Consider the following 27,745-nt stretch of genomic DNA (forward strand, 5'->3'; position numbering starts at 1 on the left):
CATTGGGCCAACTTTTATAAGAAAATACTAGTGCTACAATGGGATTCAAGAACAATTTAGAAGCATTATTCATCCATTACTGTTTCGAAGTGGCTCACGGTGACCATTTTCGCAAGTCTTAAAAGAAAAAAACTTGAAACTTCGCTCAGACAATGAGAATCCAATATATGTACTATGTAGGCGTTCTTGATGAAGCAAACATACAAGTAAAAAGAAACAAACATACAAGTATAGAATAAAAGATTCGTAAAAGACACGGAATCAAAAAAAATTTGAAACTTCGCTCAGACAATGAGAATCCAATACATGTACGTGTCATACTATGCAGGCGTTCTTGATGAAGCAAACATACAAGTAAAAAAGAAGCAAACATACAAGTATAGAATAAAAGATTCGTAAAAGACACAAAGAATCAACTATGGACATTGATTAAGAAAGTTTCCAACTTTCAAACAAATCTGATGAACTAAAACCAAAAAGCAGAAGTCAAAATCTTCCCAATGAAAACCTTCTTGGCATTGAAGCTGGACGCTGTTTCAATCCACTCATTAATCCATCAGTCTTCTGTACACTACTTTTCCTGGTCTTCAATGGAGATACCAATCTGTTAGCCAATCTTGAAGGCGAAAATGACCGACGCAATTTTGAAGCAGTTGACACCTTAGGCGATAATTTCTTGCTGAAGTTTGCAGGTCTAGTAGGTGATATAGAAACCACTGGCGAGCTCTTAATCTTCACTTGAAACTTGGAAGCAGATGGTGGCGACTTTATCAAAAACTTATGTGGAGTAGTCTGTTTAGTTGTAGAAATAACAGGAGACCTTGTCCTGCAGAACTTCTGCTGCTGTGTAGAATCCGTAGAGAGGAATAAAGGGTTTGGAAACAATACTGTCTTTCTAGCCCACGGCCTATTCCTTGGAGACACTCTATTTGCCAAATATTTCGGTGTGTTTTCTTTCTCTACAGCTCTCTTCTTTGGAGGTGAAACAACCTTGAAGTTAATGCGTGATCGAGCTCTTTGGAGAGTTGGAGAAGTGGATTCTAATCGGATAGATTGTAGTTTATTTTGCTTTTCTTTCTTTCTTTTTGACTTGAGTTCAGTGTTCTCGTTTGGTCTGTGTTTCCTCTGTTGGGTAACTGGAGTTTGAGGATCTTCTATAGTGGATTTCTTGGTTTTACAGGCAACTGCTTCAACAATTTCTTTTGCAAATTTGCTTGCTTGTAAAATTTCTCCAACTGTTTCTCCGACTAGCATTGCTGGTAATGACATTCGCTTCCACTCTCCTGCATAAAACATTTAAACTCTTAATCCAATAACTGGTCTAACTGGTTGACAAGAAACAAATCCAAAAAACAAAAAGGATTATTAATCATCTCAAAGAAAAATACCTACAACACTTGCTGGCAACTTCCCAACTGGCGATTTCTTAGGAGTAGCATTCTTGATCCTTCAAATTGGCAAGGACAATAGTCAGAGATAAGCAAAGCTCAATTCTTTTTGATAAAACACGAGCAAAAAAAAAAAAAAAAAAAAAGAAAAAAAACCAAGTATATCTTTACCTTAAAGATTCTTGCTTGCACCTGAGACTAGTTCTTAGATAACCTCTGGTACTTCTAGGACTGAGACTAACCCCAGATATCATCTTATTCCCACCTGCCACTGTGAATTGAAGCTCTTGCAATCTAGCCATGCATTTTTCCACCTTAAAAAATCCATGAAAGAGAAAAAGTAAATAAACCCATTGGGTTATAAAACTGAATAATGGTAGCCTCAACTAGACCCATGTTTGAATTTTTCCTTTTCTTTAGAACCAAACAGCCAATGAAGTGTGGCAGTTTGAGCTAGAAACTGCAAGTAGATTTACCTTCTTTACGGTTTCCCTAATTAGAACAGGATTGAGTGGTGCCACCATTCTCCTCTGCTTTGGTGGGGTTCTTGCTACCATGATTGCTAATTCAAGGGGAAAGTAAAAGAACTCCAAGTGGGTCTTGCAACGATCTCTTCTTTTGTTTTCTAAAAACCCATAAACTAGAAAGACAGAATTGAAAATGGGGTTTCAGTGAGTATATGGGTCACCCTTTAGTTCTATCATCTCTGCATCAACCTCTAAGCAAACTCTCTCTCACTTTTGTTTTGAAGTGAAATAAACTGAAAAGTCAAAAACTTTTGGAGGATTGAATTAAACTTTTTGTAACGGATCTTTTTTTGGTTCTCCAACGGTCACATCTATCTATTTCTACGCCAATGGAAAATCGCAAACGGCTACTTTTATTTTCCATTTAAAATAATATCGTCTATTATATATACGTTCACTATAATATTATTTAGAATGAGTGAATCTGAGCCGTTGATTTCTATTTTTCTCTCTTCAATTTTCACACAGATTATAAGAAATTAAAAAAGAAAAAAGACGTTTTCCTTTTTTTATTTTGTAATTATTATTTGGCTAAAAAAGGAAGATGAATTTATGAATTTGATAAAATTCTTGATCCATTCAAAATCTTTAGCATGTGAAATTCTTCATTTTTACGTTATTATTAGTTTCTTTTTGTTATTATGTAATCTTAATATTTACTTTTTAAAAAGTATGCAATTAAAAAAAAAATCTTTTCTATACAACGAAATCCTAATCTTTTATCAATATTTTTAAGGGTTAAATACTATTTATCTTATGATGCTTAATCTAATATATGATTATATTTTTTTATTCTATTAATTTTTTAAAAAATTTTAATAAAATTATTATCATTCCGTAATAGTTTAATAATTAAAATGATAATTTAACATTATAATTTGATCATTGAACTTATTTTCAAGTATCAAAATCGTTCAAGCTCTATCACTATAATTTAATATTATAAATTGATCATTAAACTTATTATCAAGTATCAAAATCGTCCAAACTCTATCATCATAACTTAAGATTACAATTTAATCATTTAATTAGATACTAGAATTAATTTATGTTAAAAATAAAATTAGTTTTAGACAAATTTATATTTGATAATATATTTAAAGATAAAATTATAATCATAACTTACCTAATTTCAACCAATAGTTAGTTTTATAAAATACTAAAAGAAATTTTAATATAATAAAAAAAATTACATTAAACTACAAAGTAAATAGTATTTAACAATGTAAGGTTTTCTTTTTTGCACAAAATACTCCCTTTATTGAACGGATTGGATTGCAAGAGTCCCCAAAATCGAAGATTTCCTTCCTTTTCTTCAGAAACAAAACAACCTATAAATCTGCTAATAGCTTTATATTATTCAGGGGAACATCACATGTAATACTACAGCTTTCTTAATTAAATGGAAACTGGTTTTGATATCTAAATTGGAACAACCAATTCATGATTGTATAATATATATATATATATATATATATATATATATGCACTGCTTTTAAATATGATTTTATGTTGGAACAAAACTCTCTTTTTCTATTATTTTTCCAAACCAGAAAATGAAAATTTTAATTACTACAAACACATATAAACTGAATAATTAAAAAATATAAAATAAAGAACATATGCCAAACTGATTAGTTTTTGGCCTTCAGACTTGTATTCCCCAGCAGCTGGTTGCATTATTTTCTGAGAGTTTTGTGCTCACTTATGTTTGATGAGATTCCTGAGGGAGAAGAAGCAGAAATGTTATTTTATATTAATATCTATATAGTAATTTAATGATATTATTATCAATTTTTTATTCTCTCTTTAATTTTGCTGTCTTATTTTTTTATTTTAAATTTACTCTTTGATATAGGGTTTTATTTTCCAGTTTGGGTATTTAGGAAAAAAAATTCCAATTTAGGGTAAAAGTGAGAGATTTTAAATTTAGGATAGTTTGAGAAGTAATTCTCAATTTACGGTAAAAATTTATATATGTGGACACTGTCTGCCAGTTGGACCGGCCGACAACATGTGTGCGTGTTGAGACCTGTCCGTCAATTGAATTGGTAGAAATATAAATTTTTGTTAATTATGGACTCTATCCGCTATTTCAATTGATAGACAGGTTCTGTCCGCAATTTGAAATGGGCTAGAGGACATGATAGGTTTTATCATTTTAGGGTAGAAATATACAAAATTCTAAATTTAGAGTTGTTTTAGAAATAAATTTTATTTTCTATATTTCTACTCTAAAATGATAATATTTTTTTAAATGTATTAAATTAAAAAAAAACCCCTTTGATATATTTATATATTTTAATTTTATAATATTTGTTAAACTTATTGCAAGTAGTTATATGCTTGTCTAGAAATATTAGCGGTTAAATTTGGGAATTGATGAACTGAATTTGAATAATTGGCTTTATTATAACCTAATTAAATTCCTAAATCAAGTAGTACCTTTGAGGTACTTATGTCCTGGGTGCTACCTTGATTCAGGTTAATAGAGGAGACGAAAGACTTGTATTTATTATTATATTCCTATTGTCACCTAACATAATCTTGTTTTCTTCATGAATACAGTGATCAATGGCAAGAAGCATGGAAGTCTGTGATCAGCAAAAACTACAAGAAAGGAATAGTCGTCTGTGTTTTCCCCCATCACCTCCTAAATCACATCCATGGCTTGTTTTCATGCACGGAAAGCGTGAACAAATATCAGACCTTTTTCTCTTTATCAGGCAACACTTACCAAACTAAAAGCATACCAGACATGCGTAAAAAATCTGTCGCAGCTTGTAACTTTGGATGGATGGTTTTACCACTGATGATTGTTTTCTGTTGAACCCAATATCCATGCAAAAGATTCAACTGCCACCTTGGGGAAGCTTAACCTATGACTACAATTGTTGTCTACTTACATCACCTCCGACTGATGCAAATTGTACCCTCCTTTTTATTACCACAACTTACAAAGGCATTACCTGAATTCAGTTCTGTAAGCCTGGAGACACTAATTGGTCTTACCAAGATTTAGTGCTCCGCGAGGAAGGTGTAATACGTGGTGCCATTTCTTGTGAAGGAAAGGCTTATGTAGTTATTTTTCCTTCAAAATTTGTTAGTCTTATTATTGGCACCACTATCACAACTCAGGATTTGGGAATAAAGGAAGTCCCAGGCTTGGGTGCACCAGAGACTTGCTTGACACAAAAGGCATTGGTGGAATCCAATGGAGAAATCTTTTGAGTAGAATTTAGTTACTTAGGTATTGAACATACGCATCCAACAGAAATTGTTGATATAAAGTTTGTCTGCTGGATTTTTGTAAAAGAGTTTGGGTGCCCGTAAAAAGAATAGGGGGCGATCGAGTATTTTTCATGCTCAGCCAAAGATTCAAAGGTGAAAGGAAATCCTATTTACTTCACACAGCCTGAGGACAAAATTTTATATGCTTTCAATCTTGAAGAGGAAAGCATGACCACTTTTCTACCCTGCCCCACTGTTCAGAGCCATTGGTCACAACAAGAATGGATTCTACCTCAACTTAATTAGTTTCGTGATGGTTTTAGTTACAGTTTCATTTTTGTTATCTAATAATAATATTTTATGTAATACTTTACTAGTACTTATCCATTCCTACCTGAGCAACGAAAAGCATCAATTGCTGCAATGTATGACAAATAGAAAAGAAAAGAAAAGGAACAAAGTCTCAGATGTGAGACAGAAATGGACAACAGTTTGAATTAAAATTGACTCAATTAGTAAGTAGGCAAGAAGCATACAATTTTTGGTGTGATAGATACCCCAGGGAATGAAAATTGACTCAATTATATATACCCCAGGGAATTATAAAATCTTTTGCCAAGCAAAGGGGTAGTTGCCAACTACATACAATGTCTCAATGCATCTCAGTTGAGGGTCGATAAGGCAATATAGATGACTTCCTGTAATTTTTCGGTCCTCTCAACTTGAGGGGACTCCACACCAACGATTTTCGTTGCAATGCAACAACTGTAGGATGCCTTGGCTTCCATGGACCTGCCTGTGCTGCTGGAGGGCTACCCATGAATTTACTACTGCTTCTTATGGCTGTTGGTGTTGTCTCTGACGCTGACTGGAATTCTGGCAATGGTGAGAACAATCTTGAATATCTGGCCTTTCTTGGGTCCTTCATGAATGACTGTCTTCCCATAGCACCACTGTTCTTTAATTGTGAGCCAGAAGTGCGGAGCGGTGTTGTCAAGTCTGAATTTAGCTCCGGGCGGAGAGTAGCAATAGATACCCTTCTTCTGGGCTGAAGAACCTGTGTAGATATTGTAAGAGGAGCTCTGACAGCTACAGAAATACGTCTTGGTTGCAAAAGACTTTTCGTGCCTCTTTCTCCCATTGTATTTCTTGCAATGTTTTCTTTGTCTTGCACTGAAGATCGGACAGCTGAAGCACTAGCGTTAAATTTCTTGGTTTGGAGTGGAGATGGGGGAGGAATGAAATTAGAGATTCTTCGCAATGGCATCCTAAGTTTTGAAGGAGCTAAAGGAGGTTTCTTCTCTATCTTGGTCTTCTCTGCTGCTAGCTTCAAAGATGGCAATGAAGGCTGAGATGAAGCAGTCGCAAACGCTCTGGTTTCCTGCTTTAGTCTGGTCTTCCTTTCTTCTCCCAATTGATTTTCTAGTTCTCGTACCTGTTGCCAAATTCAATTACTTGTTTATTTTAGATGACAAAATTTCCACAGGAAGACACTTAAAATAAATAGTCAGCAGATTTTTTCTCAGGTTCCCAAATACAACTCATTACCCAAAACTTAAATGAGTTTATTAACGGTTGTTTCAAGAAAAAGATTTAAATGACAACCAAATTAACCTTTTCTTGAAGGCTTCTGCACTTCTGCTCCCTGGCAGCAAGCCTTAACTGCAAGGATTGCAAATTCTCCTGTAACTTTTTTGTTTCCTTCTCATCATGCTGTAGCTTCTCTGCCTGTCGATTTACCATTTCAGGAAACTTCAGTTGCAGCCATTTCATGGAAAGAGTGAAAAGATTTAGTCAAAGAATACTACGAACCATTTGCTTATACTTAAAAAGCTCAGAGAAATCTGTCTGCTTGCGAGCAGGGCCACTTTCAATTCCACGAACTCGACTGGCAAAATTTAATGAGCAAAGAGTCTCCCCAAGGTCAGCAGCACTTGGGCTTATCTGAACAAACATCAAAGTCTTGCAATCTCCTCCTGCATTTTGGGACGTTCCAGTTAGCGTCTTTACTGGAAAAAGGACCCAGAATACTCCACTGCATAATATCAAAAATGCTAAGAAACAAAATGCTCACCTAGAGAGCTCTGCAGCATATGAGTGAGCTTCGAGTTCCTGATTTACACCGACCAAAAGATTTATCAGATATGACAATAGTGTAAGACATGTTTTATGCATTGATTCACTCAAAAGAGAGAGAGACCTGAACGGAATGTGGCCTGATTTTGATGCAAGGGAAGAAATAACGTCACCAAGTGCTGAAAGAGACTTATTAATAAACTGGGACTCCTTCAACCTTTCTCCTTCAACTTCTATCTTACCCACACGCTCACTACCAGCCAAATCTACCAGCCAAAGGTGACTCCTTGTTTTTTGTCCATCTATTAAATTCTCCCCTTTAACAGTTACTCGCAACAAGCTACACAGAAGCAATGCATTGATCATTAACATAAATATATAGGACTAATTTAATTCATCAATATAATTCTTCTTCACCTGTTTAGTTGATGTATGAAATATGTAACTTAGCCAAACCAAACTTCACTAAACAGTCCTGTTTTAATTCATCTATATAATTCATGTTCGCCTTTTAATTGATGTATGAGTTATCTTAACTTGGCTAAAACAAACCTCATTAAAGAACCAGACCTGCTTACTAAATTGTGAGATTCTATCTTACTGAGCGGAAGAAAACAAGAAACAGCAAAGGGAGAATTTGGATTACCAGTGAGAGCGGCTGCTAAGCTCATTACCATTGGTCGATCCAACTGCTCTGGCTCGGTTTCCAGACTTGAGTAGCTCCCATACTTCCTCTGTGCCATAGACACAAGCTTCAACAAGTCCAGGAACTTCTGGTGAACCTTCTGCTCCTTGCTTTATTTCCAACCTTCAGACATGGACCAAAGAATACATTATCCAATCAGCTTATAATCATATATACAAGTGATCATGTCACTGCCTCCTAAAGATAGAGATCTCTTTTGCTAAGATTATTATATTTTATTAAATATAGCCCAATCAGATCTGTTGAATCAATGTATTGTAATTTCATGTTCAAAGAAAGTACAAACACTAAAAACTCTTCCAATGGTAATTTCTGAATTTCAATCATTAATGCAATTACCAAGAATCATGGCAACTATTAACATTGGAGTAGCTAATTATCCACATGCATAATCAATTTTCTTCATCAAGCAGTAAATAACATAAACATCGGCAACAGACAGTAGGATTCAGATGACTAGAGTTTGGGGTCTATAATAGAAAACACAAGTATAAAGTAATAACTCAAGGGAAACTAACTTTTTCGGGGGCTGGTTGGTATTTTCCACCAAGAGGTCCCTTATCTTCTCATTGTACACCTCCAGCATGCTGACAAAGAGCTCATATCTCATAACATGGCTTCTCTCTTGAGAAATCCGAAACAACTCCTCCAGCGTTCTGTAGTTAACTCCCCTATTCTCAGGGGTGCCCTCCATTGTGAAAGTCTTCCCTGTTCCAGTTTGCCCATATGCAAATATGCACACATTATAGCCATCCAAAACTGAAGACACTATGGGTTTAGTCTCTGCAAAAACAGCTTCTGCACATTGTAGAGATGATTACAATTAAAACAAAACAAACATTAATAACACAGTTTCTGAATAACGAAAACAATGTTCGGAATAACATCTAAGTGTTACCTTGGTTATCTTCCGGTTTGAAAACGTGATCAAATTTAAATTGCTTTCTCGAAGCATCAGAGGAAGTAATATGCAGTTCATTTTCGAGAGACGAGTCAAATTCAACCACACAAGTGGAACCGTTGGCACTTTCAACTTGATTTATTGGTCTACATCTGCAGAAGACCCTGATATTGCCTTTAAGCTCAATTACTTCATTGTAAAGCCGTTTGCGTTCAGACGACTCTTCTAGGTACTTCTTCTTTAGAAGTTCATGTTCATTACCTGTCATCGATACAGTAATAACAACGATATTAGAATCAAGAAGACAAATGATTAACACCAAAGTCAATGATCGTAAACTGGATATTTACAGAGTAGCCGAAGAGTGTCCAAGACTTGAGAGCCAGGAAAGGAATCCGCATTAACAGTCTTAACTTGATTGGAAAGAATTGAATGCTCTTTCTTCAAATTCTGCAGCAAAAAGAATCAAAGTTAATGAACAAAGCAATCAGAGCTGAAAAACTTCTTACTAAATGAGTATAGGATGATTATACAGTTTCTTTCCCCATTTTAACATTACCTGAATTTGATAGCTCAAATTAATGATTTTTTGTAATATTGGCAATGTGGGCTCCTGAGCTGATGAAGTTTCTTGGTTTCTGCTCGATTCACTATTCTCGTTGGTAGAATTGGCAGTTTCTTCAACTATTTCTGAACCAACAACCAAATACCTCATTTAGTTCCTAGATTACGTATACAAAGTCTTAATACAACAGGGCACTAAATGTCTATTAGATTGCTATAAACAAGAATTATCAACAAAAAAAAAAAGGAATGATTTATTTTGAACTTTTAACATAAATCAACTAACAATAAGAATGACTCATTCAAACTTTTTCGTATTTAAAAATTTAATAAGAGACGTATAAATGCAGAAAGACTTAGGAACCCTGAATGTATGTATATTTACAAAATCTTTTTAAGAAGTATGGGAGCACCAGTCACAAATATCTTTAAAATTAGGTATAGAAAGAAAATCCTGATTGAATTTTAACGCTCCTTCTAGAAAAAAAAAAAAAAAACAGAATAAAAAAAATGAAAGTAATAAAATAAAATAAAAAACAAACCTGACTCGCATTTTTAATTTTCGAGAGCTTTAACAGACAAATGTGAACAAACACACAAAAAAAAAACAGCAAAAAAACCAAACATACCAATATGATTTAGTCTAAATATTGAATAAAACAAGAGACAAAACCTGCGAAAGAAGATAAAGAAGGAATGGCGTGATCGCAGTTAACTGGGGGCATTTCCACCGTTGGATCTGTCAAGTTCATAACTACTCAAATAAATTATACTCCTGAAAACTAATAAATCAAGAAATAGAATTTAAAAAAAAAAAAGAAGAAGAAAAGAATTCAGAGAGAGAGAGAGAGAGAGTACCATCCATGGCATACAAAATGAGGACGTTAGAACTTAAAATGGCAGAGAGAGAGAGAGAAAGCGAGAGAGGGAATTGAAAGGGTGTAGTGAAGTGGGAGAGAGAGAGAGAGAGAGAGAGTGTGTGTGAGTATGTAGGGTTTTGATGAGACTAGAGTTTGAATTGAAAGCGTGGAGAGCCGTTGGATTATAGAGTGAGAAAAGAAAATATGTGCAGTGGTGTGTAGCTATTGTTAGTAACGGCTATCTAAATGTCTTCGGAGCGCTTCTTTCAAAAGGTGTGAGATTTCTTTACAAATCACAATGTTTTAAGACACAACCCATTGGGCTGGCCTTAAAGCCCATTCTTCTTTCATTCATTTGGTTGGGTATAGACGACAGGTCGTTGCACCATACGATAATACAAAATCAGATATCTCTAAACTATTATTTTAATTAATTTTGACCTCCAATTCTAGATATCATTTTAAAGAAAAGACGAACAGAAGGGCAAAAAACCATAAGAAAATATGTGAAAGCGTTGGGCGTTGTTTCAGTGTGTAATTTGGGCTGAGATGGATGATTTTGGGCGTAGCATCAGACAACAACTCGGCCCAAATCGGGAGGCTTGCATGAGCATGATTGTCGATTGATGATGCATTACGCATGTATTCATTGCTACTGACAAAAGCACAAATAATAGTCTGGAAATATCGCTGACAGAGCAGTTTTTGAATGCTAATAATTTGATTAATTAAATCCAAAAAGATTATTTTCCATTATATATATATAGTTCGGTAGTTGGTAGTTAAATTTGGCATGGCTTCTTCAATACCGAGCTGCTCCTTGTTCCCCTACTCTTCGTCATCTATACTAAACAACTCAACATCCACCACTCGCTTTGCCTTATCTTTTTCACATCATATCCTTAATGGTCATATTGGGATTTTGCAAAGAACTTGTTCTAGCTCAAGAATCCATGCTAAGTTTGAGAAATTCCAAGGTGAATCTCAGGACAATCTTGAAGTTGAAGAGACCACCCAGTTGCAAGAACAGCCAGTAGAAGATAAAGAAGAAGATGACAGGTTCTTTTTCTCTTTCTTTCTTCAATAACCCTTTTTCTTTTTGTTCTTCTTTTTATTCTTGTTATGCTTTATCTCAAAAATAATTGAGGTTGATGAGTGATTAACTTATAAATAGAGGAGGGTAAACAGTTTAATGGGAAGGAAATGGACTTTTAATTATACCTTGCTGGAGTGTTCTGGATTTGGGGTTCCATGGAAATTGAATCATTCCACACTTGCATTCTGTTGATCAACCTTAATAATACATGTTTTTAGCCAATTGTACATCTGACACCCATTTTTCTGAAATTCACTCAATTCTGCACAGTCATTTCATTTTGATTTTTATCATGTCATCAGGCATTTAAATGGTCTAGATATGGGAAGCAAAGCTATTGATGGTGTTCAATTGTGTGTTTCAGCTGCTTGCCTTCTGACTTGGAGGGTGCAGTCCGGCAATCAAGTGAAGCAAGTGCCTTGTTTGTCTCTTCTGGTGGAATGAAAGCCATAGTATGTGCCAGAGTGAAATGTAATCTCATAAATAGGATTTGAAATGACTTCATGCTTATACCAGTAATCAAGAAAGAAGAAACCTTTTCATCATAATTAAACAAATATGTAATTAGTATAAAAGGAATGAAGAAACTTGTACTGCAAAACAAAAAGCCTAGCTATGTTGCTGTACTCTCTAAACCTCGTTGTAATTGCTTCAACATATTATAGTTCATTTAATCACTTGGCTCTTTACAGGTCGAGCTCCTAATCCCTCAGCTACAGTTTCTGGATGAGGAAGGTGCACAAGCTGAGCTATGGGAACTTTCAAGGATTTTCTTGGATACACTTATTGAAGAAACAGGATGTCAGGTTCATTCTTTAAGTTAATTAACTTTTATATTAGCCCAATTCTTAAAGCTAATGGCTTAAATGTACAGAATTGACTTTCAAAGATCATGAGAATTTTCTTTTTGTCGAGAACACATGAAACATTAGCTGAAACCTTAGATTTAGAATAAGGTTCTTAATCACAGATGAGCTAAACCTTCATTTGATGTTCGAGATGCCAAAGAATAAGCAAGAAATAAAATGTTGTATTCCTACAACCTCATAGTTAGATCAAAGTATCCCCAGGAACAAATAGAGACACCCGCAGTCATGTGAATCAGGTAGTACTGGAATATTGCCATGGAGCTGGCCCTAAATACTGAGTTGTTCAGTTGTATGACTTATAACTTTGTCAGCACTAAACATTTGTGTATTTCAATTTCCCTTGAAAGCACTTTAATCTAAGGACTGTGTATCTCTAGAGGACCAAGTTTTCTAACTGCCAAAAGATACATGGCTCCAATCTACATCTTTAGCTTCTAAATAACCAATCCTGAATAGTACTAAATTTAATCTGCAGAAAGTTAAAGCCATATTTCCAGATGCCGGTGCTGCTGCACTGCTAAAATATCAGTGGAAAGATGCAACTTTTGGTTTTGCAAGGTACATTGATAAGATCCTTTTTCTTTTTCAGCCTGTTGGATGAATATTTTAATAGAAAACCCAGTTAAAGTGCACTATGGTTATTTTAATTTATTTGAATACATTGTATGCTTGCTTCATTACTTGATGATGCTTTTGGCTTGCATGTATGTTTAAAAGTATGTGCTTCACTTGTTTCCAGCTTAAGTGACCGGAAGCCAGTTGAAAATGAAGATGAGATTGTGGTTATGGTTGTTCCTGATTATCAGATGTTGGGATATGTGGAGAAGATTGCATCCAATCTCTCTGATGATCCGGTATGCTCATCATTTAATGTAGTTATTATTAAATATAGTCAACAAGTTTGCATACCTATAATACCTTCACATAAAGGATTTCTCTTAATGATTCTCAAATCTTTTCTAGCCAAGACCTCTCATCATGTGGAACCCGCGTCTCATTAGTGAGGATGTTGGAGTTGGGATTAACGTCCGCAATCTAAGGCGATACTTTCTAAGGTAAAGTTTTCTTTCTATAAGCATGTTTTTTATGTCCTCAACAGTTTGTTTCTTCAACATGTATTTACTAACAAACATATCAACTCAAGTCTAGTAAATTGCTTTCCTGATATCAGGTTTGTAGAATAATTTTTTGAAGTTAGTCAGCTTAACCTTACCTACATCATGAACTACCTAAGCCTCATATTTCACTGTTGCTCATCATATATATCTTTTTCATTATCGGGCTTGTTTTATCTTCACACCACCTATAGGTGTCTGTTTTCAATCAAACTTGCCTGTATATATATTTCTAATGGTACAGCCTTTGACCTTGCTGTATATGGCCAATTCAGTCAACCTTCTGTCGACATTCGATCCTTTCTTGGTTTGCCACATTTCTTGCTTATTATACTCGATATAAATCACATTTTCGTAGTATTTCTAATTTAAAATTATGGTATCTTAATTTTCTTGATTCAGAAAATACTATATGAGGTGTCTCATGCGCCTTTTTTAATATATATGTTGCGTGATTCTCCCTCGGTTAAAGTAAAATGACATTATCTTCTTCCTATCTGATTGTAATGAGTTTTGTCTGATTTCTCTTGCAGTGCTTTCACCACAGTGTACTCAATGAGACCTCTGCCATCTGGTGCTGTATTTAGGTGTTATCCAGGGTAAGCACCTTGGCCTTTTCCAGTTCTGAATTGCTGTTTGATTGAGAAAAGATATCAAAGTTACGTTAAACTTAAATTTAAGAACAATTGGTCAGACTTGACTTCTTTACCGTCCCAAGCTTTTATGCAACATAGTCTTACTTTGAGAGCCGAGTCAGCTTAGCCTTTTATATTTCAGCCTGTTTTATGAGATAACTCCACCTCTCTTTTTATTCTGATGATCATCAGGATGTGGAAAGTCTTTTATGATGATAAAGATAGACCAAACAGATATCTGCTTGCCAAAGAGCTCATAAGGCGTCCAGATGCTGAAGAACTTGAGGTTAGTTTCCATTAAATTCGCTGGAGTATATGACCTCAAATTATATTCATAGTTTCTAATTTGATGATATTTTTCATCGGTAGATAATATTCGGAAATGGGGATGAGAAGTCAGAGCAGCAGGGCCCATCGTTTTTTAACCAAGCAGCAGGCATCTTCTCTTCGCTTAACCGGTTCATGAAAGCTATCTCAAAGTAGCTCTACGCAGCTTTTGAGTCCATTCAACTCCTTGTTTTGCTTCCTAGACGCCATTTATAGCATCAATTGTAAGAAAAAGATGTTTCCAAATGCAAAGCTGATTTGTTAATCCTGGGTTGTCTCTCTTTCTGTGATATGTTCATTTTCTTCAGCAAAACATTTTACAGATGGTAGCATACAACGCCTAGCTGAAAAAAACCAGAAATGAGATCACATCCACAACCTGTAGAACTAACCTAACTAAGGAATTTGAAACGTAAATTGACAGGGACCGCGCAAACGCAGGCCCCACTGGCACAAATTATGACGTAGGCTCTCCCGCTTGGGGAGACCTTAGGTCAGCACCCCTCCTAAAGTGCAATGGAAGTCGCACACATAGGCCATGAGACACGTTGCTCTTCCGTTATTGACGCTCATGAAAATTCTCGTAAGGCAAAACACGTTGGTATTTGCGAATCCTATCTTGCAAACAATACAGATTACTAATTTACAACCACAGGACTAGATAGAAAAAAAGGCTTGTAATCCTTAACGGGCATTTAAATTTACGCCAACAATTAAAGAGACCCACGACAACCTTAACCTAATTTGACAGGGGCCGCGCGTACGCAGGCCCCCACTGCCACAAATTATGACGTAGGCTCTCCCAACTTGGGGAGACCTTAGGCCAGCACCCCTCCTCAGTGCAATGGAGGTCACTAACCTAGGCCATGGGCCTTCATGATCACCCATTGACCCCGTCCAGGTAAGTATGGATCTACGTTGCTTGTTGCTTCTTATTTATAAACGTTAGTGTTTATCTATTCTGCTCTACTCGCCGATGTGGGTTACTTCATATGCAACTTCATTTCTTCTTCTCTCTTCCCAATCTTATTTCTTGGCCTGTAAAACATCCCCATGGTTATAGCCAATACACGAATGCGTTTATTAATAGAAGACTGATAATGTTGACGTCATTAAATTTACAAAGATTGGTTAAAGAATAAATTTTATTCTGTTCTTTCTCCATGAGAAAAGCCATGGTAAGCAATTGAGATCGGTCCCTGTCTATTTGAGACCAGTTTTACAAGTAACAATAGAACTTGTTACCAGATAGATCAAGGGTTTGTAATGCACATAGTTTCCATTAGTTACAGCAAATATTTTTTATCAAAGGTATTTCTCTTTGCTGAAAAAGCATAATAAGAAGAGAGACTGTATGGACTACACATTCCCTCAGCAGGGTAAAATCTTCCCTGCTCACTCTTCCAGTATGATATTTCATATATATGAACTTGGCACAGCCAATATGCTTCTCTTCACTGCATGCTTCAGGCGTCAGATCCTTCAATGAGAAAATGATGCTACTGACCACATGTTGAATTCAGCAACAGAGAGAACACACGGCGTTAGTTTTTAATCCAATAAAATAGCAGTCTCACTGTCAAAACCATTCCACATGTTGGGTTGAAGTCTTTGGTTGTTTCTTTGGCTTCTGATACCGATTGTTCTCATATGTAGCTTTAACTATAAGTGAATAGAGCATGTCTGCCTCGGCAGAATTATCATACGGTACACCCAAGATACTGCAAAACCAAAGCTTCATATTTATGCAGCTACAGGCCATATAGTGCATAGCAAAGTTTGCTAATGGAAGTGTAAAATGTAGATACCTGTCAAGTAACTCCTCTAGAATAATTCGCTGTGAAGGTGTCACATAATGAATACAACTTCTTGGACACTGACCAACTGCAAGCTGAACTTTGTAATCTTCACCATGCCCTGAACAAACAAGAAGTTTTCTACAAATGTTAATACTTCGTGTCCTCTTTTTTTAGATCCCAAATCATATGCAAGTAATTTCTTACCATGCTCAAATGCTAACTTTGGATTGAAAACCTACCTACTTAATCATGCTTCAGCCTATTTCCCTGCCATCTATCATAGACAAAGCTCATGGAAACAAAGAATAATAAAAGAACTCGCAGGAGAACAGACCAACCTTGGGATATTGCCCTTGCGGTTCCAGTAGAAGAAGCATATGCAAAGGCATGAGGGGCAGTTTGTACACATGAATAAGGACACCCTGCAAATATTTTTAAAAGGTGCAGGTGACAGCTAATAAGAGAGATGATTTCGAAATTACTACAAGTAGGTCCATCCATTACATGGATTAGCCGACGGATATAGAGGCATACAGGAACAAAATTTCAGCAACAACTGGTTTACATTGTTCAACATATTTTAAGGAATTGAGCAGAATGAACAAGGAAACAGGAGGCAGAATGAGCAAGATATTACCTTTGCCAGCACAAAGAACTTCGTTAACAAAGATATCAAATGCTTCACACTCTGGGTTATCGAATGGATCCAGACATTCACTACAAATACATGTCCAGTAATTAACACCTCGCATGAGAGAATAATCAGATAAAAAACACCAATCAGATCAAACAGGAAAATAAAAACAAGGACTAAATTCTAAAAACACTGAGGGCCAAGCTTCACCTTTCAATAATCTCTGATCGGCTGAAATTGGATAAAATCTGCAAAATTTGATGGCAGATACCTTTATTTAAAATCAGCAATTGATACTTAAAGATGCCATTTTGAAAATGAATACAGAAAAAGGGTACCTCATATGCTTGTATTACGCGTCGAATCATAGTATCGGGAAATTTCCGATCTCTATTAACATCAGGATGGAACTGCTTCACCTTCATAACGACAGCAGGAGAAGAAAAAGAAAATTCAATTTAAAAGGACAAATTAAATTGATGGGTAACAAAACATTAAAATTTTATATGTCAAAGAATAGTTTTTCTTTTTCTTTTTTTAACTTTGGCTCTGAAAGCAGCTTTGAGCTCAGCAGCTGAGCAGCCAGGATCAACACCGAGCACCATGTGAGCAGCAGAGGAGCTGGAGAGAGGAGTATCATCTCCTATTCTCTCTGAGCAGTTAACAGTGAATTTGGAATTCGAATGAGAAGGAAAACGAAGTGGGTTTCTTGAATTGAAGTTGGAGAAAAGATTGTGACCGTTGGGATAAGTAACGGACCTTTGAAATGGAAAAATTGGAGGGGTAGAGCCGTGGAAACACAGGCCCTCCATTAGTCTCTTCTTTTAGCAGGAGTTGCAATTACCTGTTACCTACTTTAATGAACTCAAGACCAGTAAAAGAGTCCGGATAGTTTTCTTTTCTATTCCTTTTTTTATTCTTTTCACTTGTAAGGCACAGCTAACAAAACGATGCGTTTAAACATGAATTTGTTTGCCCATTTGTGGCTGTGATAAAAAGGAAATAGAATGTCATTCTTCAAATAGAATATTCAATATACAAATTTGAAGATAGTACATGAGAAAGGGACAAAGGGGTAATAACTAAACTAATAGCCTTCCAGTCCTCTAGAAGTAAGTAAAAGTTAAATCACAGCCCTTATCTAGCATCCAATAGATCGATCATTGCTTGTACTTGCCATCTTGATTCATGTAGTAGAGAATGAACCTCTTATCTGGTACATAGCCTTCATCTATCATGAGTCTGAATAATTCTGCCAAAACACCATATATGATCTCAGCTTGTGGATGCTTTTTGTCCTCAACAACAAAGCTGTGCACTTTCTTTTCAATCTCAATCCAGCTTATACCTGTTTCTTTTGCCACCCCCATTTCTTTCATTCTCTTAATAGTCCTTGCTCTTTCATCCCATCTACCTTTACTAGAGTATATATTTGCCAGCAACACATATGGCGCTGGCTTTTTGGGTTCTAGTAGTAACAACTGTTCAGCTGCATATTTCCCTATTTCAGTATCTCCACGAATGCTACAAGCACCAAGCAGGGCTTGCCAAATAAGCACATCAGGCTTTATAGATAATCTCTCAATCAAACTTTTAGCTTCATTCAGAAGCCCTGCCCGCCCCAACATGTCAACAACACAAGCATAATGCTCTGCTCTCGGACTAATACCATATACTTTAGTCATGGATTTCAAGAACTTCATGCCTTTGTCAACTAAGCCTACATGGCTACAAGCATGAAGCAATGAGAGAAAAGTTAAATCTGTTGGCACTGCACCTTCTTGTATCATCTCTTCATATAACCGTAGTGCTCTAAATCCATCCCCATGGCGGGCAAAAGCAGCAATCATAGAGTTCCATGAGACTGAGTTTCTACAAGTCAGTCCATTGAAGACTTTGATCGACTCTTGTAACTCTCCACACTTGGAGTACATATTAATGAGCCCATTGCCAACAAAGGGATTAGAACCAAGACTTCGTTTGATAACCAATGAATGAATTTGTTTACCAAGACCTAAAGAAGTATCCACACCACATGCCCCAAGAACAGCTGAAACCATGTTTGGGTCAACCTCAGTTCCTATATTTACCATTTTCACAAAAAATTCTATAGCTTCTTCCTCAAATCCATTCTGTGTAAAACCCACAAGAATTACGGTCATGGAAACCTCATCAAGCTCAACTGCAGATTCAAAAACACGCCGTGCATCTTCCAAACTTCCACATTTTGAGTACAAGTCCATTAATGCGCTCTCAATGCACAAATTCGATTGAATTCCCAATTTCCAAACAAGTCCATGAATTTGACGCCCTTTCTCTAATGCCTGCAAACCAGAACATGCAGTCAATGAACTCAAGTATGTCAAAAAATTTGGTTCTATCAATCCACAACGCATTTGCACAAATAATCCCAAACTATCCTCGTACATTTCATTTTGCGACAGCCCTGATATGATAGCTGTCCAAGTAATAACATTTCTTTCAAGCATCTCATCAAAGACCTGCCTCCCTAAACTAGAAGATCCACATTTAAAATATGATGTCATCAGCGCATTCCCTACAGTTGTTTCCCGCTCAAAACCGTTTATAAACACCAAACAATGTATCATTCTATTGGCAAAACTAAGCTCAGGCCTATCACAAGCTGATAATATAGTTGTTAAAGTTGCTTGATCTAATCCGTATAACCCCGATTCACGCATTTGTTTAAAGTACCAAAAACCTGTATCCAAGTCCCCATTCCTCAAAAACCCAGAAACCATTGTATTCCAAGACACAGTATCTCTCGTAGGCATATCATCAAACACCTTTACAGCATCTGAGAAGACACCACATTTGAAGTACATATATAGGAGAGAGTTCCAAATAATTAGCACGTTTCGAAAATTGTGATCATTTGGGGAATCGAAAAATTCACGATTTTTGGTAATGGAGGCATGAATTGAAGAACCCAGATCAAAGTAAGCTTCCCTTCCACAGAAAGATAACAGGAGGCTTATATCTACATAATTGAGGATATAAGTAGAAGATCTCGAAGAAGGAAAGTGGTAATTTTGGGTCTTGAATGGAGAAAATACAGAAGATACCCAAGAGGGAAGCTGGGAACTTAGTTTGTGAATGACCCATTTGGTTTTCATCCATGAAAATGAGTAGCAGAGACGAAGTGTTTGATTTAGCACTAAGAAGGAATTAACTTCTCAAATTATGGTTTGCCAGCAAAACTACAGAAAAAGAAAAGCAGAAAAAAAAAAAAAAAAAAAAAAAAAAAAAAAAGAAGAAGAAGAAAGAAGACCCAGTGTTGGCAAAATGCTTCACGCCTTGGGAAAATGCTTCACGCCTTGTGTATATATTGGTCTCAGCATCTATCTTGTATCTTATAGTGCCTAAGAGGACCCAGTGTTGTAGTGAGAATGGTTTAATTTTGTATCATCACCAAAATTGCCTCTTCCATTTTGAATGACATGTAGCAAAACTATATTGTTTTCGGCTTGCCCATTTGTAGCTCCTAATTGCAAGTGGAAATCCAAAGATGATGATCAAGCGGTAAGATAACTAAATTCGGGATCATAAATAACTAAAAACAACATAACTACATTCAGAATTTCATGCATGCTTGCTGCGACTTCCCAAAGTTCAGCATCAGTAGTTCTCTAGCCTCTACTCAGAAGAACCTGCTTACTTTTCATTGCATCTATCGTAGACCAGAAATGACAGAGTACTTGAAATGCTAAACACAGTTCATTATAGCTATTTACAACTGAAAGTCCGACTACACAAGGAGGTATCATAATTCAGAAAACAGGGAATAAGATAAAAGAATGTTAACTGCTGTCTCAATTTGGTAGAGTGCTTTATTTTGATTATTGCTAGTGGAACTTTTGCTAACATATGTTTCCGCAGAAGTAAATGCCAAGCGCGCTGAAGTGGATGGATCGCATATAATGAGAAAACTTGAAGATTTACGGTCTGGCGCCGAGGAAAATAACTTCTAACCGTGAAGATGAATGATCATGCAAGATCAGAACAAGCAACCAATGGCGAGAAAGTATGCTTGCTGGTATCACAAAACATTATGTCCGCCATGGTAATTCCAGCCCTCGAGAGTTACCCTCGGGGTTACACCTGGAGGAATCTCAAAAGATATCTTGATTGGCATCACCTCTCCTGGCACAAGCGAAAAATAGTTGTCCGAGTAATGAACTGGTAGAATTCTTGAGTCTTCTCCTTCTTTGTGGTTTGCTTTTGAGGCATGAACGGAGAAATGAAGAAAAAAAGCAACTCCTTCCTCGACACCATTGATTTCAGTAACCCTCAGACCATCAGTTTCCTGTGAAAAATGTCTGAAGATCCTCTGAAATAAACTAGCTTCAGGTTTTTCCTTGGTTCCACTATTCACAGGTTCCACTGAGGTCATATCAAAATCATCAGTGCCTAGATTGGTAATGAAATTATTCTTATAAGTCGAGCATTTAGAATCCGGTTTCTTAGATGTGTTCTTCACATGCATTTCTATTTCGTAAGTGGACCCCTTTATGAAAGCCTTCGATGTTATCTTGAGGGGAACTTTTCTCCTTCTGTACGGCTCCAACAGCTTGTAATCTCCACCAGGCAAATGTAGCCAATAGAAGTTCCTAGATATAATGCCATAATCTGACATATTGTATAGTTTGAGAAGAAGAAAATAGACTGGCTTTGGGTTTTTAGACTTTGGATACTTCATCTCGCCAATGGATACTGTTTTCTTTGGTGGAACAGTGAGTTTTTCAAAAACTTTATAATATGGGCATGTTCCTGCCAGATCCCATACAGATGCTTCAATGGCTACATCGGATAGTTCCACTGATTGGGTATTGACAACCTGTTTATGGAAAAAACCCGCATAGAAAAATTTCATCCAATTGAAATAGATTATCAGTAAAACAAACACTAAAGTTAGATCTTTTCAGTGCTACAACATCTCCAGTTGATTAGGAATATAAGTGTAAAATTACCTCAATAGAGTACGTAGCCAGATTCAGCTGAACATGAATTGGCTCTGCAGCACAGCGACAGCCATAGAAACCTGCTGTTTGATCAAGAAGATGATCATAAAACTGGCCTCTCAGACCCGTCCATGGATTCTGCGTCTTCCAAATTAAGAAACCAGTGTGTTTCCTCCACATGTGAGAAGAATACCCTTCAATCAGTGCTCTATATTGAATGTAGTTCACTAGTTGGGCCTGATACAGGTTGAAAAGACTTAGAAAAGCACTAACTACATTCTGACCAAATCAGATGAAGATCTCAGAATACCTTTAAACAAAAATCATCAAGATCTGTAGGGACCCCGTACAATAAAATCTGATCATGAACCTGGCCCGGTTTTGAATAAGGAATATATGTATGATATTCCCATATGGGATTTGGGATTTCTTCTACATAACCATTGGGTAGCTTCTTAAACAGCGGAATTTGCCATCCTTCTGGAGGCATTGTCGCTCTGATGGTAGCAGCAACTGGCATTCCCACAGAACCAACCTCAGGATTAAATCCATACTTGTAGAAATCATCTCCAAAGAAGCTTTCAGGGTATTGAATTTCATAAGGGCCATCAGTGAAATCCCCCTTTCCATTCGCAAATCCATCCCACATGGATCCTTGGACATAAATACGTGTACCATCAAGATATTGACTAGGATCACCTGATTGCAAAGACAAATCTTGCACAGACTTGCTATCTTCATCAAAGTGCAAAAAGTGGGGATGAAGTTTTAGGTCATTCTTTAAAGCGGCATTGATGTCAGGTGGTGGAACTTGTTCATTACCACCAACCCAAAGAGCAAGACTAGGGTGGTTTCTGAGGAGCTTGACAGTGTCTCTAGCACATAGCAGAAAAAGATCATGGTCAAGTGGACCATCTGGATTTGATACTGGCTGACCTCTTCCATCAACATCTCCAGTAATCCAAAACTCTTGCCATACCTAAAAGACTTGGATCAGGCCATAAATAGGTGATCCAAAATAATTTTATAGCACATTAACATCAAATAAGTCGATATCTGTCCACAATAGCAGTAGCACATTGAAATCCCAAGTATGATTAGCAGAGTTCTTATCTATGATAAAAAGTCCAACATTGAGAAAAAAGACCAGAATTTCACGACACTTTGAAAACTTAATTTCATTAAATCTGCCAGTGATCCAGAGAGAGAGAGAGAGAGAGAGAGAGACAGAGAGAGAGAGAGGCAGTACTTACCAGCAAACCATAAATGTCACAATAATGATAGAACTCTGGCCTCTCAGCTAATCCACCACCCCAACAACGGATCATGTTAAAATTCATGTCTGCATGGAACTTGATATCTGTTCTGTAACGTTTTCTAGAAAGTCGCAGTAACCCATCTGACAATATCCAATTACCACCGCGGATAAAAATAGGCTGCCCATTGACCTTGAACAATCTGTAAGATACCATGGGTTTAGAAAACGATTTGAAGAAGCTGAAGAAACTAGAACATAAGACATTGACCAGTTGCTTCTATATTGTCATAGCAATACCTTCCACCAGTTAAGCTATCAATATAGCTTTCAATTTTACGGAATCCATACAGGTGGGTCCATGAGTCAGATTCTCCATATCCCTCCACGTCAACAGTAATGCTGACATTGTACATGGATTGCTTTCCCATACCATTTGGCCACCATAAATTAGGCTTGTAGAAGAAAAGCTGCCAAATTGTACCACTAGCAGATTAGGACCAGGTTTTGCCAAAATCGAATCCACATAAACAGCGGATTGTCCAATACCCAATTACTTATTACTAAACAGCTAAATATCAAAATGCTTTACTTGCAATATACGTGAATCAGGAAGAGCGACTTACTCTAAAATTAATAGAAAGAGCTTGTGCAAGAGCAATTCTTTCAGGCAAAAAAGAAAAGCAACAATAATAACAATATCAAGAGGACTGTGCTAGGGCACACAAGTAATGAGTATTAGGGCTTCGAGAAGTGCATTCATTAATTAGTTGCCTGGATGGCAAGAATATGTTAACAAGTTTCCTTGGTCTCAGTATATGCAGAAAATACGAAATAAAGCTCTAACAAAGTAACTGTTAAGAAGCCAGAAAGAAAAAAAGAGTAATTTTATCCGTGTGATTTATAGCATAGAAATATTGTTTATAGATAGAGCCATAGAGGATTGTTGAAAGGTACCACCAAATGAGGCAACGGAAAACATTTTATTTGTGACAAATCAATGAAGATGCATGCTGTAACTGACCTCGGGAAATGTATACTGAATAGATTTTCCAGCAGGAATTGAGACATGTTGTGTCTGAAGATGTTCTACCAAGCAAAAGTTTCCTTCAAGTTCCACTGTCACTTGGATATTCAAATTACATTCAGCAACCCAGGCACTGTTGTTTTCCAACTCAGTTGTAGTATGCAAATATACCCTCTTGTAACCGTCAAAAAATGTTGAAACCAAATGCGGATCTATAATTTTCACTGGCTGCACCAGATTGGAGTAAATCAATATGTATAGCTGTAAATCACTATAAACGTAATGAAACAATGCCCAAGTATTAGCAGAATTACAAATGTGAATCTCTGAATTGGATGAGATTTTGTTCATCTAAGGAAATTATAGGATTGGGCCCATATAAGCATAACAAGATGTAAGAATTTTTTTCAGAAGTATCAGATGCCTTGGAAACTTTTCATAGAAGTTAGAATGGAAATACTTTTTTAAGTAAAACTGAGCTCAAAAAATAATCTAAAAGCCAGTATCACAGCAAGTTTGGCCCCCCAATTGATACCTTCCTCGGGATATGAACCATCCAATCCTGCTAAAACATATATGAAAAGGCATGAAAGAAAACTCAGCATAATGTATCAGACTAACCCCAGTGACATAAATTGATGCCTCATCCCATATGCCAGTGTTCCTATCCCTGAAATAGTAATAGAATCACATTAAATCTGCAATGTAGGTTTCAAGCAGCAAATTCCAAAAGCATAAATTGAAAGTAAATTTGTTTTGCCTTGCCATCATGACTTAATAAATGTAGCATATGTTATATAACCAACTAAATGTAACTGCTTTCACTGTAGCTTACCACACCAGAAATTGTATTTATAACAGAAATTACAAATTGTAATCTCTTTAATCTCAAAATGTAAAAACTTGCTACCTTATAGGAGCAATCCAATCCCAACCCTCGACGTATTGAGTAGCAACATCTTTACCAATCTGACAGAAAAGGAAAAATAGACAATTTAAGGTAACACTTTATATTATTTACTATATAAGACATCATTGCATCCACCCAAGATCCAGACATCTTTCTGTAATTATGGAAATGCATTAATAACAAAAAAAAAAAAGCATATATTGTATTAATGGATTTTCCGTAGTAAGTAATGTACCTGATGATCTCCACCCTGCCCTCCCTCAGGGGGAATGCTCCCTGGATGATCTGGAGGGTGAACCAGAACAGCCAGCAAATTTGTACCTTCAGGATTTAAAATATCAGTAACATCAAGAGAATGTCTTCGAAACATCCCCTTCGGCAGCACCTTTTGGTGTCCATTTAAATATACTTCCGCAGAGTAGTTGATTGCACGAAATTTCAGCTCCAGGTGTTGATTTCCTGACTGGAACATTCCAACTACAACTAATCAGAGACAAGATATCCAAAGGGAAGTATCAAAAATCAAGAAGCACTAAAAATTACACTGAATTCTTATATATAGGGCAATAAACTGAAGTCAAAACAATAAGGCCATACAAAAAACAAAACTTGACAACAAAAGAACAGTAACTTTACGTCATAATTAACAATACTATCAGAGAATCACATACCAGCTTACACTCAAAAGTAGTGAAGAACCAAAATGTGTAGTGATCTCTGCCAGAATCAGCTATATCTATAATAGCTTCATTTTCCAAACCATAGAAAGGATCAGGCACCTTTTTGTTCTTTAGAAGAGTCCCCAAAACACTGCAAGAAAATAATAATAGATAAATAAAAAATTCCAAGAATCCATCACTGAAATGAGCAATCAAGTACTTATTCTAATTTAAAACTGAATCAGAATAAACATCGAAACTATAAATTTTCATCTTTCAAGAGGATTCGCGGCATGTCAAGCCCTGGTAAGGTTCTTCGCTTTGCATCGAATTAAACCACATGCTCCACCGCTTGTGCGGGCCCCGTCAATTCCTTTGAACTATAAATTTTCATTTGATCATTCACATTTTGCCCATTATTTCAAGATTTCACTAGTAATTCAGTACCAAAAAATTAACTGACAAATTATCCAAAATCTCTAAACAGAAAAATTAACATTGACAATGCAGTCAATTCAGTCAATGCAGTCAACAATTCGAAATTTTCTATTAAACGCTTCAAAAAAAAAAAATCGAAAACAAAGGTAGAATCATTACGTTCCAGGAATAGCAGCTTCCATCCATGGCTCAGTGGGTCCACTAGGAGGATGAGTGGTGGTGAGTTGAGTTCCATTAAATTGTACCTCCGTTGATCTCGCTGCTAGCCAGCCGGAATCAAGTACTGTCTTCCCTATTTTCGCCATTGCTTGGATCAATAATTATCGGAATCCTAAAAAGCCACTAAAGAAAAAAAGAATCCCACTCTTTCAGAAGTACAAGTGCAAGTAGAGATTTGAAGTAATAGATGGGAGACACAAGTCCTGCACCATCTGTTCATTCGAGACTCGCATTTATGTAAAACACGTGGGTTGTGTCTCTTTGCTTTTAACGGCGGATATCTCCACCGATCAGATATTTTTACCGCTCGTTTCTCGGATATACATGCGATGCGATGACCAGTGAAAAATGCGTCCAAGATAAATTCTTCTGCGCGTGGAAAATGATATCCAGCAATGACTAGTGGCCCAATGATGGCGATATTTTATCAAAACTGAGCACTTTTCCAAATCAGCTTTTAAGTTTTAGCCTTTCTTTTTTTTTTTTTTTTTTGACAAATTTAATTTTTAACTTTTAAGTTTAACCAGTTTTTTTTTTTTTTTTGTTTTTTGTTAATCATCGAACACTTCATTTCGTTAACCAGTTTAAAGTACGTGATTTGCGCGGCTTATTATTTATCTTATGTATTATAATTTTTAAGATGATTAATATTTATTATATTTGATTTATGTAATTAACATTTTATATTATTTTTTAAAGATTTTTTAGTTTCATCAAATTCTTGTGCTTTTGATTTTTATTAGTTAATTAAAAAGTTCATTCACAATATTAATTATAAATTACATATATTATATATCACATACATATTACTACTATTATTTTTCATTACAATTATTTATATTTTTGAGATGATTAATTTTTTAGTATTGTAAAAATTAAAATATTTATTAAATTAGAATTTTTTTTTTTAAATACCTTTTAAGTGGCAAGCTATTTAATAATATTGTTAAGAAAATTTTAAATTTTGATAATATTTAATATAAATAAATAATTTTAGAAATATATTGCTATTGTCTTAGAGTTTGAAACTACTCTTATTAATTATAATTATTCATATCTTTTTAAAAGTAAATAACTTTTAAAAGATTTAATATAAATAGAGTTTTAGATGAATAATTTTTATAGAGTTTAAAATTAAGTTATATTACTAAGATTATTTTTTGATATAATTATTTATATTTTTGTGATAATTAGTTTTACAGTAAAATAAAAATTTAAAATTTATTTATTTATCTAAAATTCTAGAGAAATGTCTATTTGACTTTCTCTTCAATTGTTAAATATATGGTACTTTGTATTTATTTTTAAATTAACTATAAGATTTGACATTAATTTGAGTACTAGATAAAATTTGGTGATCTGATTACAATTTGATATTGCAAAAAAAATGAGTTAGCAAATCATCCTTATACACTTTAAAAGAAAAATCTTTTCCCATTTGTATTTAAGATTCTAAAACTTTAAAACTTAAAATATATTCAATTATTGCAATATATGATAAAAAGAGAAAAATAAAAATAATTATTT

General features: G+C 35.6%; 6 protein-coding genes and 2 non-coding genes across 11 annotated transcripts; 1 reads left to right on the forward strand and 7 right to left on the reverse strand.

Annotated features, from left to right (window-relative positions):
- Positions 1-263: 263 nt before the first annotated feature.
- LOC8285561 (probable microtubule-binding protein TANGLED) lies at positions 264-2,182 on the reverse strand. Its single transcript, XM_002512331.4, has 4 exons — positions 1,865-2,182; positions 1,560-1,702; positions 1,389-1,447; positions 264-1,283 (listed from the first exon to the last, which is right to left on the reverse strand). Exons 1-4 carry the CDS (start codon positions 1,943-1,945, stop codon positions 487-489), a joined length of 1,080 nt encoding a protein of 359 aa, XP_002512377.1. The 5' UTR covers positions 1,946-2,182; the 3' UTR covers positions 264-486.
- Positions 2,183-5,616: 3,434 nt separating this feature from the next.
- On the reverse strand, positions 5,617-10,671 carry LOC8285562 (kinesin-like protein KIN-14S). 2 transcript variants are annotated; one of them, XM_015715079.3, is made up of 12 exons: positions 10,252-10,671; positions 10,067-10,132; positions 9,389-9,519; positions 9,180-9,279; positions 8,827-9,090; positions 8,447-8,726; positions 7,869-8,030; positions 7,347-7,562; positions 7,221-7,258; positions 6,959-7,122; positions 6,761-6,874; positions 5,617-6,581 (listed from the first exon to the last, which is right to left on the reverse strand). In XM_015715079.3, the coding sequence occupies exons 1-12, from the start codon at positions 10,256-10,258 to the stop codon at positions 5,799-5,801; spliced, it is 2,325 nt and encodes a 774-aa protein (XP_015570565.1). In that variant the 5' UTR covers positions 10,259-10,671; the 3' UTR covers positions 5,617-5,798. The 2 variants fall into 2 exon arrangements, with proteins under 2 accessions (XP_015570565.1, XP_015570564.1); XM_015715078.3 differs by having other exon boundaries at positions 10,067-10,147.
- A 126-nt stretch (positions 10,672-10,797) lies between these two features.
- On the forward strand, positions 10,798-14,560 carry LOC8285563. The gene is made up of 9 exons (XM_002512333.4): positions 10,798-11,312; positions 11,714-11,801; positions 12,042-12,155; positions 12,694-12,776; positions 12,958-13,072; positions 13,182-13,273; positions 13,867-13,932; positions 14,161-14,254; positions 14,338-14,560. Exons 1-9 carry the CDS (start codon positions 11,047-11,049, stop codon positions 14,449-14,451), a joined length of 1,032 nt encoding a protein of 343 aa, XP_002512379.1. The 5' UTR covers positions 10,798-11,046; the 3' UTR covers positions 14,452-14,560.
- A 155-nt stretch (positions 14,561-14,715) lies between these two features.
- Positions 14,716-14,876, reverse strand: LOC112533776. Its single transcript, XR_003078139.2, has one exon. It is a non-coding gene; the product is annotated as a U1 spliceosomal RNA (small nuclear RNA).
- Positions 14,877-15,042: 166 nt separating this feature from the next.
- On the reverse strand, positions 15,043-15,204 carry LOC112533773. The gene has a single exon (XR_003078136.1). It is a non-coding gene; the product is annotated as a U1 spliceosomal RNA (small nuclear RNA).
- Positions 15,205-15,422: 218 nt separating this feature from the next.
- On the reverse strand, positions 15,423-17,676 carry LOC8285564. 3 transcript variants are annotated; one of them, XM_015714943.3, is made up of 7 exons: positions 17,271-17,676; positions 17,067-17,147; positions 16,939-16,976; positions 16,732-16,811; positions 16,433-16,516; positions 16,104-16,212; positions 15,423-16,016 (listed from the first exon to the last, which is right to left on the reverse strand). In XM_015714943.3, the coding sequence occupies exons 1-7, from the start codon at positions 17,538-17,540 to the stop codon at positions 15,875-15,877; spliced, it is 804 nt and encodes a 267-aa protein (XP_015570429.1). In that variant the 5' UTR covers positions 17,541-17,676; the 3' UTR covers positions 15,423-15,874. The 3 variants fall into 3 exon arrangements, 2 of the variants coding, with proteins under 2 accessions (XP_015570429.1, XP_048236157.1); XM_048380200.1 differs by having other exon boundaries at positions 16,732-16,839; positions 16,939-16,999; XR_007217681.1 differs by having other exon boundaries at positions 15,985-16,016; positions 16,334-16,516; positions 16,732-16,839; positions 16,939-16,999.
- Positions 17,677-17,715: 39 nt separating this feature from the next.
- On the reverse strand, positions 17,716-20,127 carry LOC107260766 (pentatricopeptide repeat-containing protein At3g05340). Its single transcript, XM_015715042.3, has one exon. The coding sequence runs from the start codon at positions 19,863-19,865 to the stop codon at positions 17,889-17,891; it is 1,977 nt and encodes a 658-aa protein (XP_015570528.1). The 5' UTR covers positions 19,866-20,127; the 3' UTR covers positions 17,716-17,888.
- Positions 20,128-20,447: 320 nt separating this feature from the next.
- On the reverse strand, positions 20,448-26,862 carry LOC8285565 (mannosylglycoprotein endo-beta-mannosidase). The gene is made up of 11 exons (XM_002512335.4): positions 26,159-26,862; positions 25,574-25,712; positions 25,138-25,365; positions 24,903-24,961; positions 24,614-24,662; positions 23,990-24,220; positions 23,266-23,435; positions 22,964-23,168; positions 22,021-22,689; positions 21,720-21,947; positions 20,448-21,586 (listed from the first exon to the last, which is right to left on the reverse strand). Exons 1-11 carry the CDS (start codon positions 26,302-26,304, stop codon positions 20,789-20,791), a joined length of 2,922 nt encoding a protein of 973 aa, XP_002512381.1. The 5' UTR covers positions 26,305-26,862; the 3' UTR covers positions 20,448-20,788.
- Positions 26,863-27,745: the final 883 nt, after the last annotated feature.

Source organism: Ricinus communis, chromosome 10 (assembly GCF_019578655.1).
Source record: "Ricinus communis isolate WT05 ecotype wild-type chromosome 10, ASM1957865v1, whole genome shotgun sequence".
Lineage (NCBI taxonomy): Eukaryota > Viridiplantae > Streptophyta > Magnoliopsida > Malpighiales > Euphorbiaceae > Ricinus > Ricinus communis.

What these genes read in the sequence shown, in the direction of transcription:
- LOC8285561 (XM_002512331.4), bottom strand. Translation starts at nt 1,945, where the DNA reads ATGGTAGCAAGAACCCCACCAAAGCAGAGGAGAATGGTGGCACCACTC. An exon ending in TGCAAGCAAGAATCTTTAAG is followed by an intron (nt 1,448 to 1,559) that starts GTAAAGATATAC and finishes GCCAATTTGAAG; the next exon opens with GATCAAGAATGCTACTCCTA. An exon ending in GTTGCCAGCAAGTGTTGTAG is followed by an intron (nt 1,284 to 1,388) that starts GTATTTTTCTTT and finishes TGTTTTATGCAG; the next exon opens with GAGAGTGGAAGCGAATGTCA.
- LOC8285562 (XM_015715078.3), bottom strand. An exon ending in ATTTGAGCTATCAAATTCAG is followed by an intron (nt 9,280 to 9,388) that starts GTAATGTTAAAA and finishes TTTTTGCTGCAG; the next exon opens with AATTTGAAGAAAGAGCATTC. An exon ending in CTTAGCAGCCGCTCTCACTG is followed by an intron (nt 7,563 to 7,868) that starts GTAATCCAAATT and finishes GCTTCTGTGTAG; the next exon opens with CTTGTTGCGAGTAACTGTTA.
- LOC8285563 (XM_002512333.4), top strand. Translation starts at nt 11,047, where the DNA reads ATGGCTTCTTCAATACCGAGCTGCTCCTTGTTCCCCTACTCTTCGTCA. An exon ending in CTGGTGGAATGAAAGCCATA is followed by an intron (nt 11,802 to 12,041) that starts GTATGTGCCAGA and finishes GGCTCTTTACAG; the next exon opens with GTCGAGCTCCTAATCCCTCA. An exon ending in GCAACTTTTGGTTTTGCAAG is followed by an intron (nt 12,777 to 12,957) that starts GTACATTGATAA and finishes ACTTGTTTCCAG; the next exon opens with CTTAAGTGACCGGAAGCCAG.
- LOC8285564 (XM_048380200.1), bottom strand. Translation starts at nt 17,540, where the DNA reads ATGGAGGGCCTGTGTTTCCACGGCTCTACCCCTCCAATTTTTCCATTT. An exon ending in AAGCTGCTTTCAGAGCCAAA is followed by an intron (nt 17,148 to 17,270) that starts GTTAAAAAAAGA and finishes GTCGTTATGAAG; the next exon opens with GTGAAGCAGTTCCATCCTGA. An exon ending in CGATCAGAGATTATTGAAAG is followed by an intron (nt 16,840 to 16,938) that starts GTGAAGCTTGGC and finishes CTCTCATGCGAG; the next exon opens with GTGTTAATTACTGGACATGT.
- LOC107260766 (XM_015715042.3), bottom strand. Translation starts at nt 19,865, where the DNA reads ATGAAAACCAAATGGGTCATTCACAAACTAAGTTCCCAGCTTCCCTCT.
- LOC8285565 (XM_002512335.4), bottom strand. Translation starts at nt 26,304, where the DNA reads ATGGCGAAAATAGGGAAGACAGTACTTGATTCCGGCTGGCTAGCAGCG. An exon ending in CTACTTTTGAGTGTAAGCTG is followed by an intron (nt 25,366 to 25,573) that starts GTATGTGATTCT and finishes GGAATGTTCCAG; the next exon opens with TCAGGAAATCAACACCTGGA. An exon ending in CATCAATTTATGTCACTGGG is followed by an intron (nt 24,221 to 24,613) that starts GTTAGTCTGATA and finishes AATCTGGTGCAG; the next exon opens with CCAGTGAAAATTATAGATCC.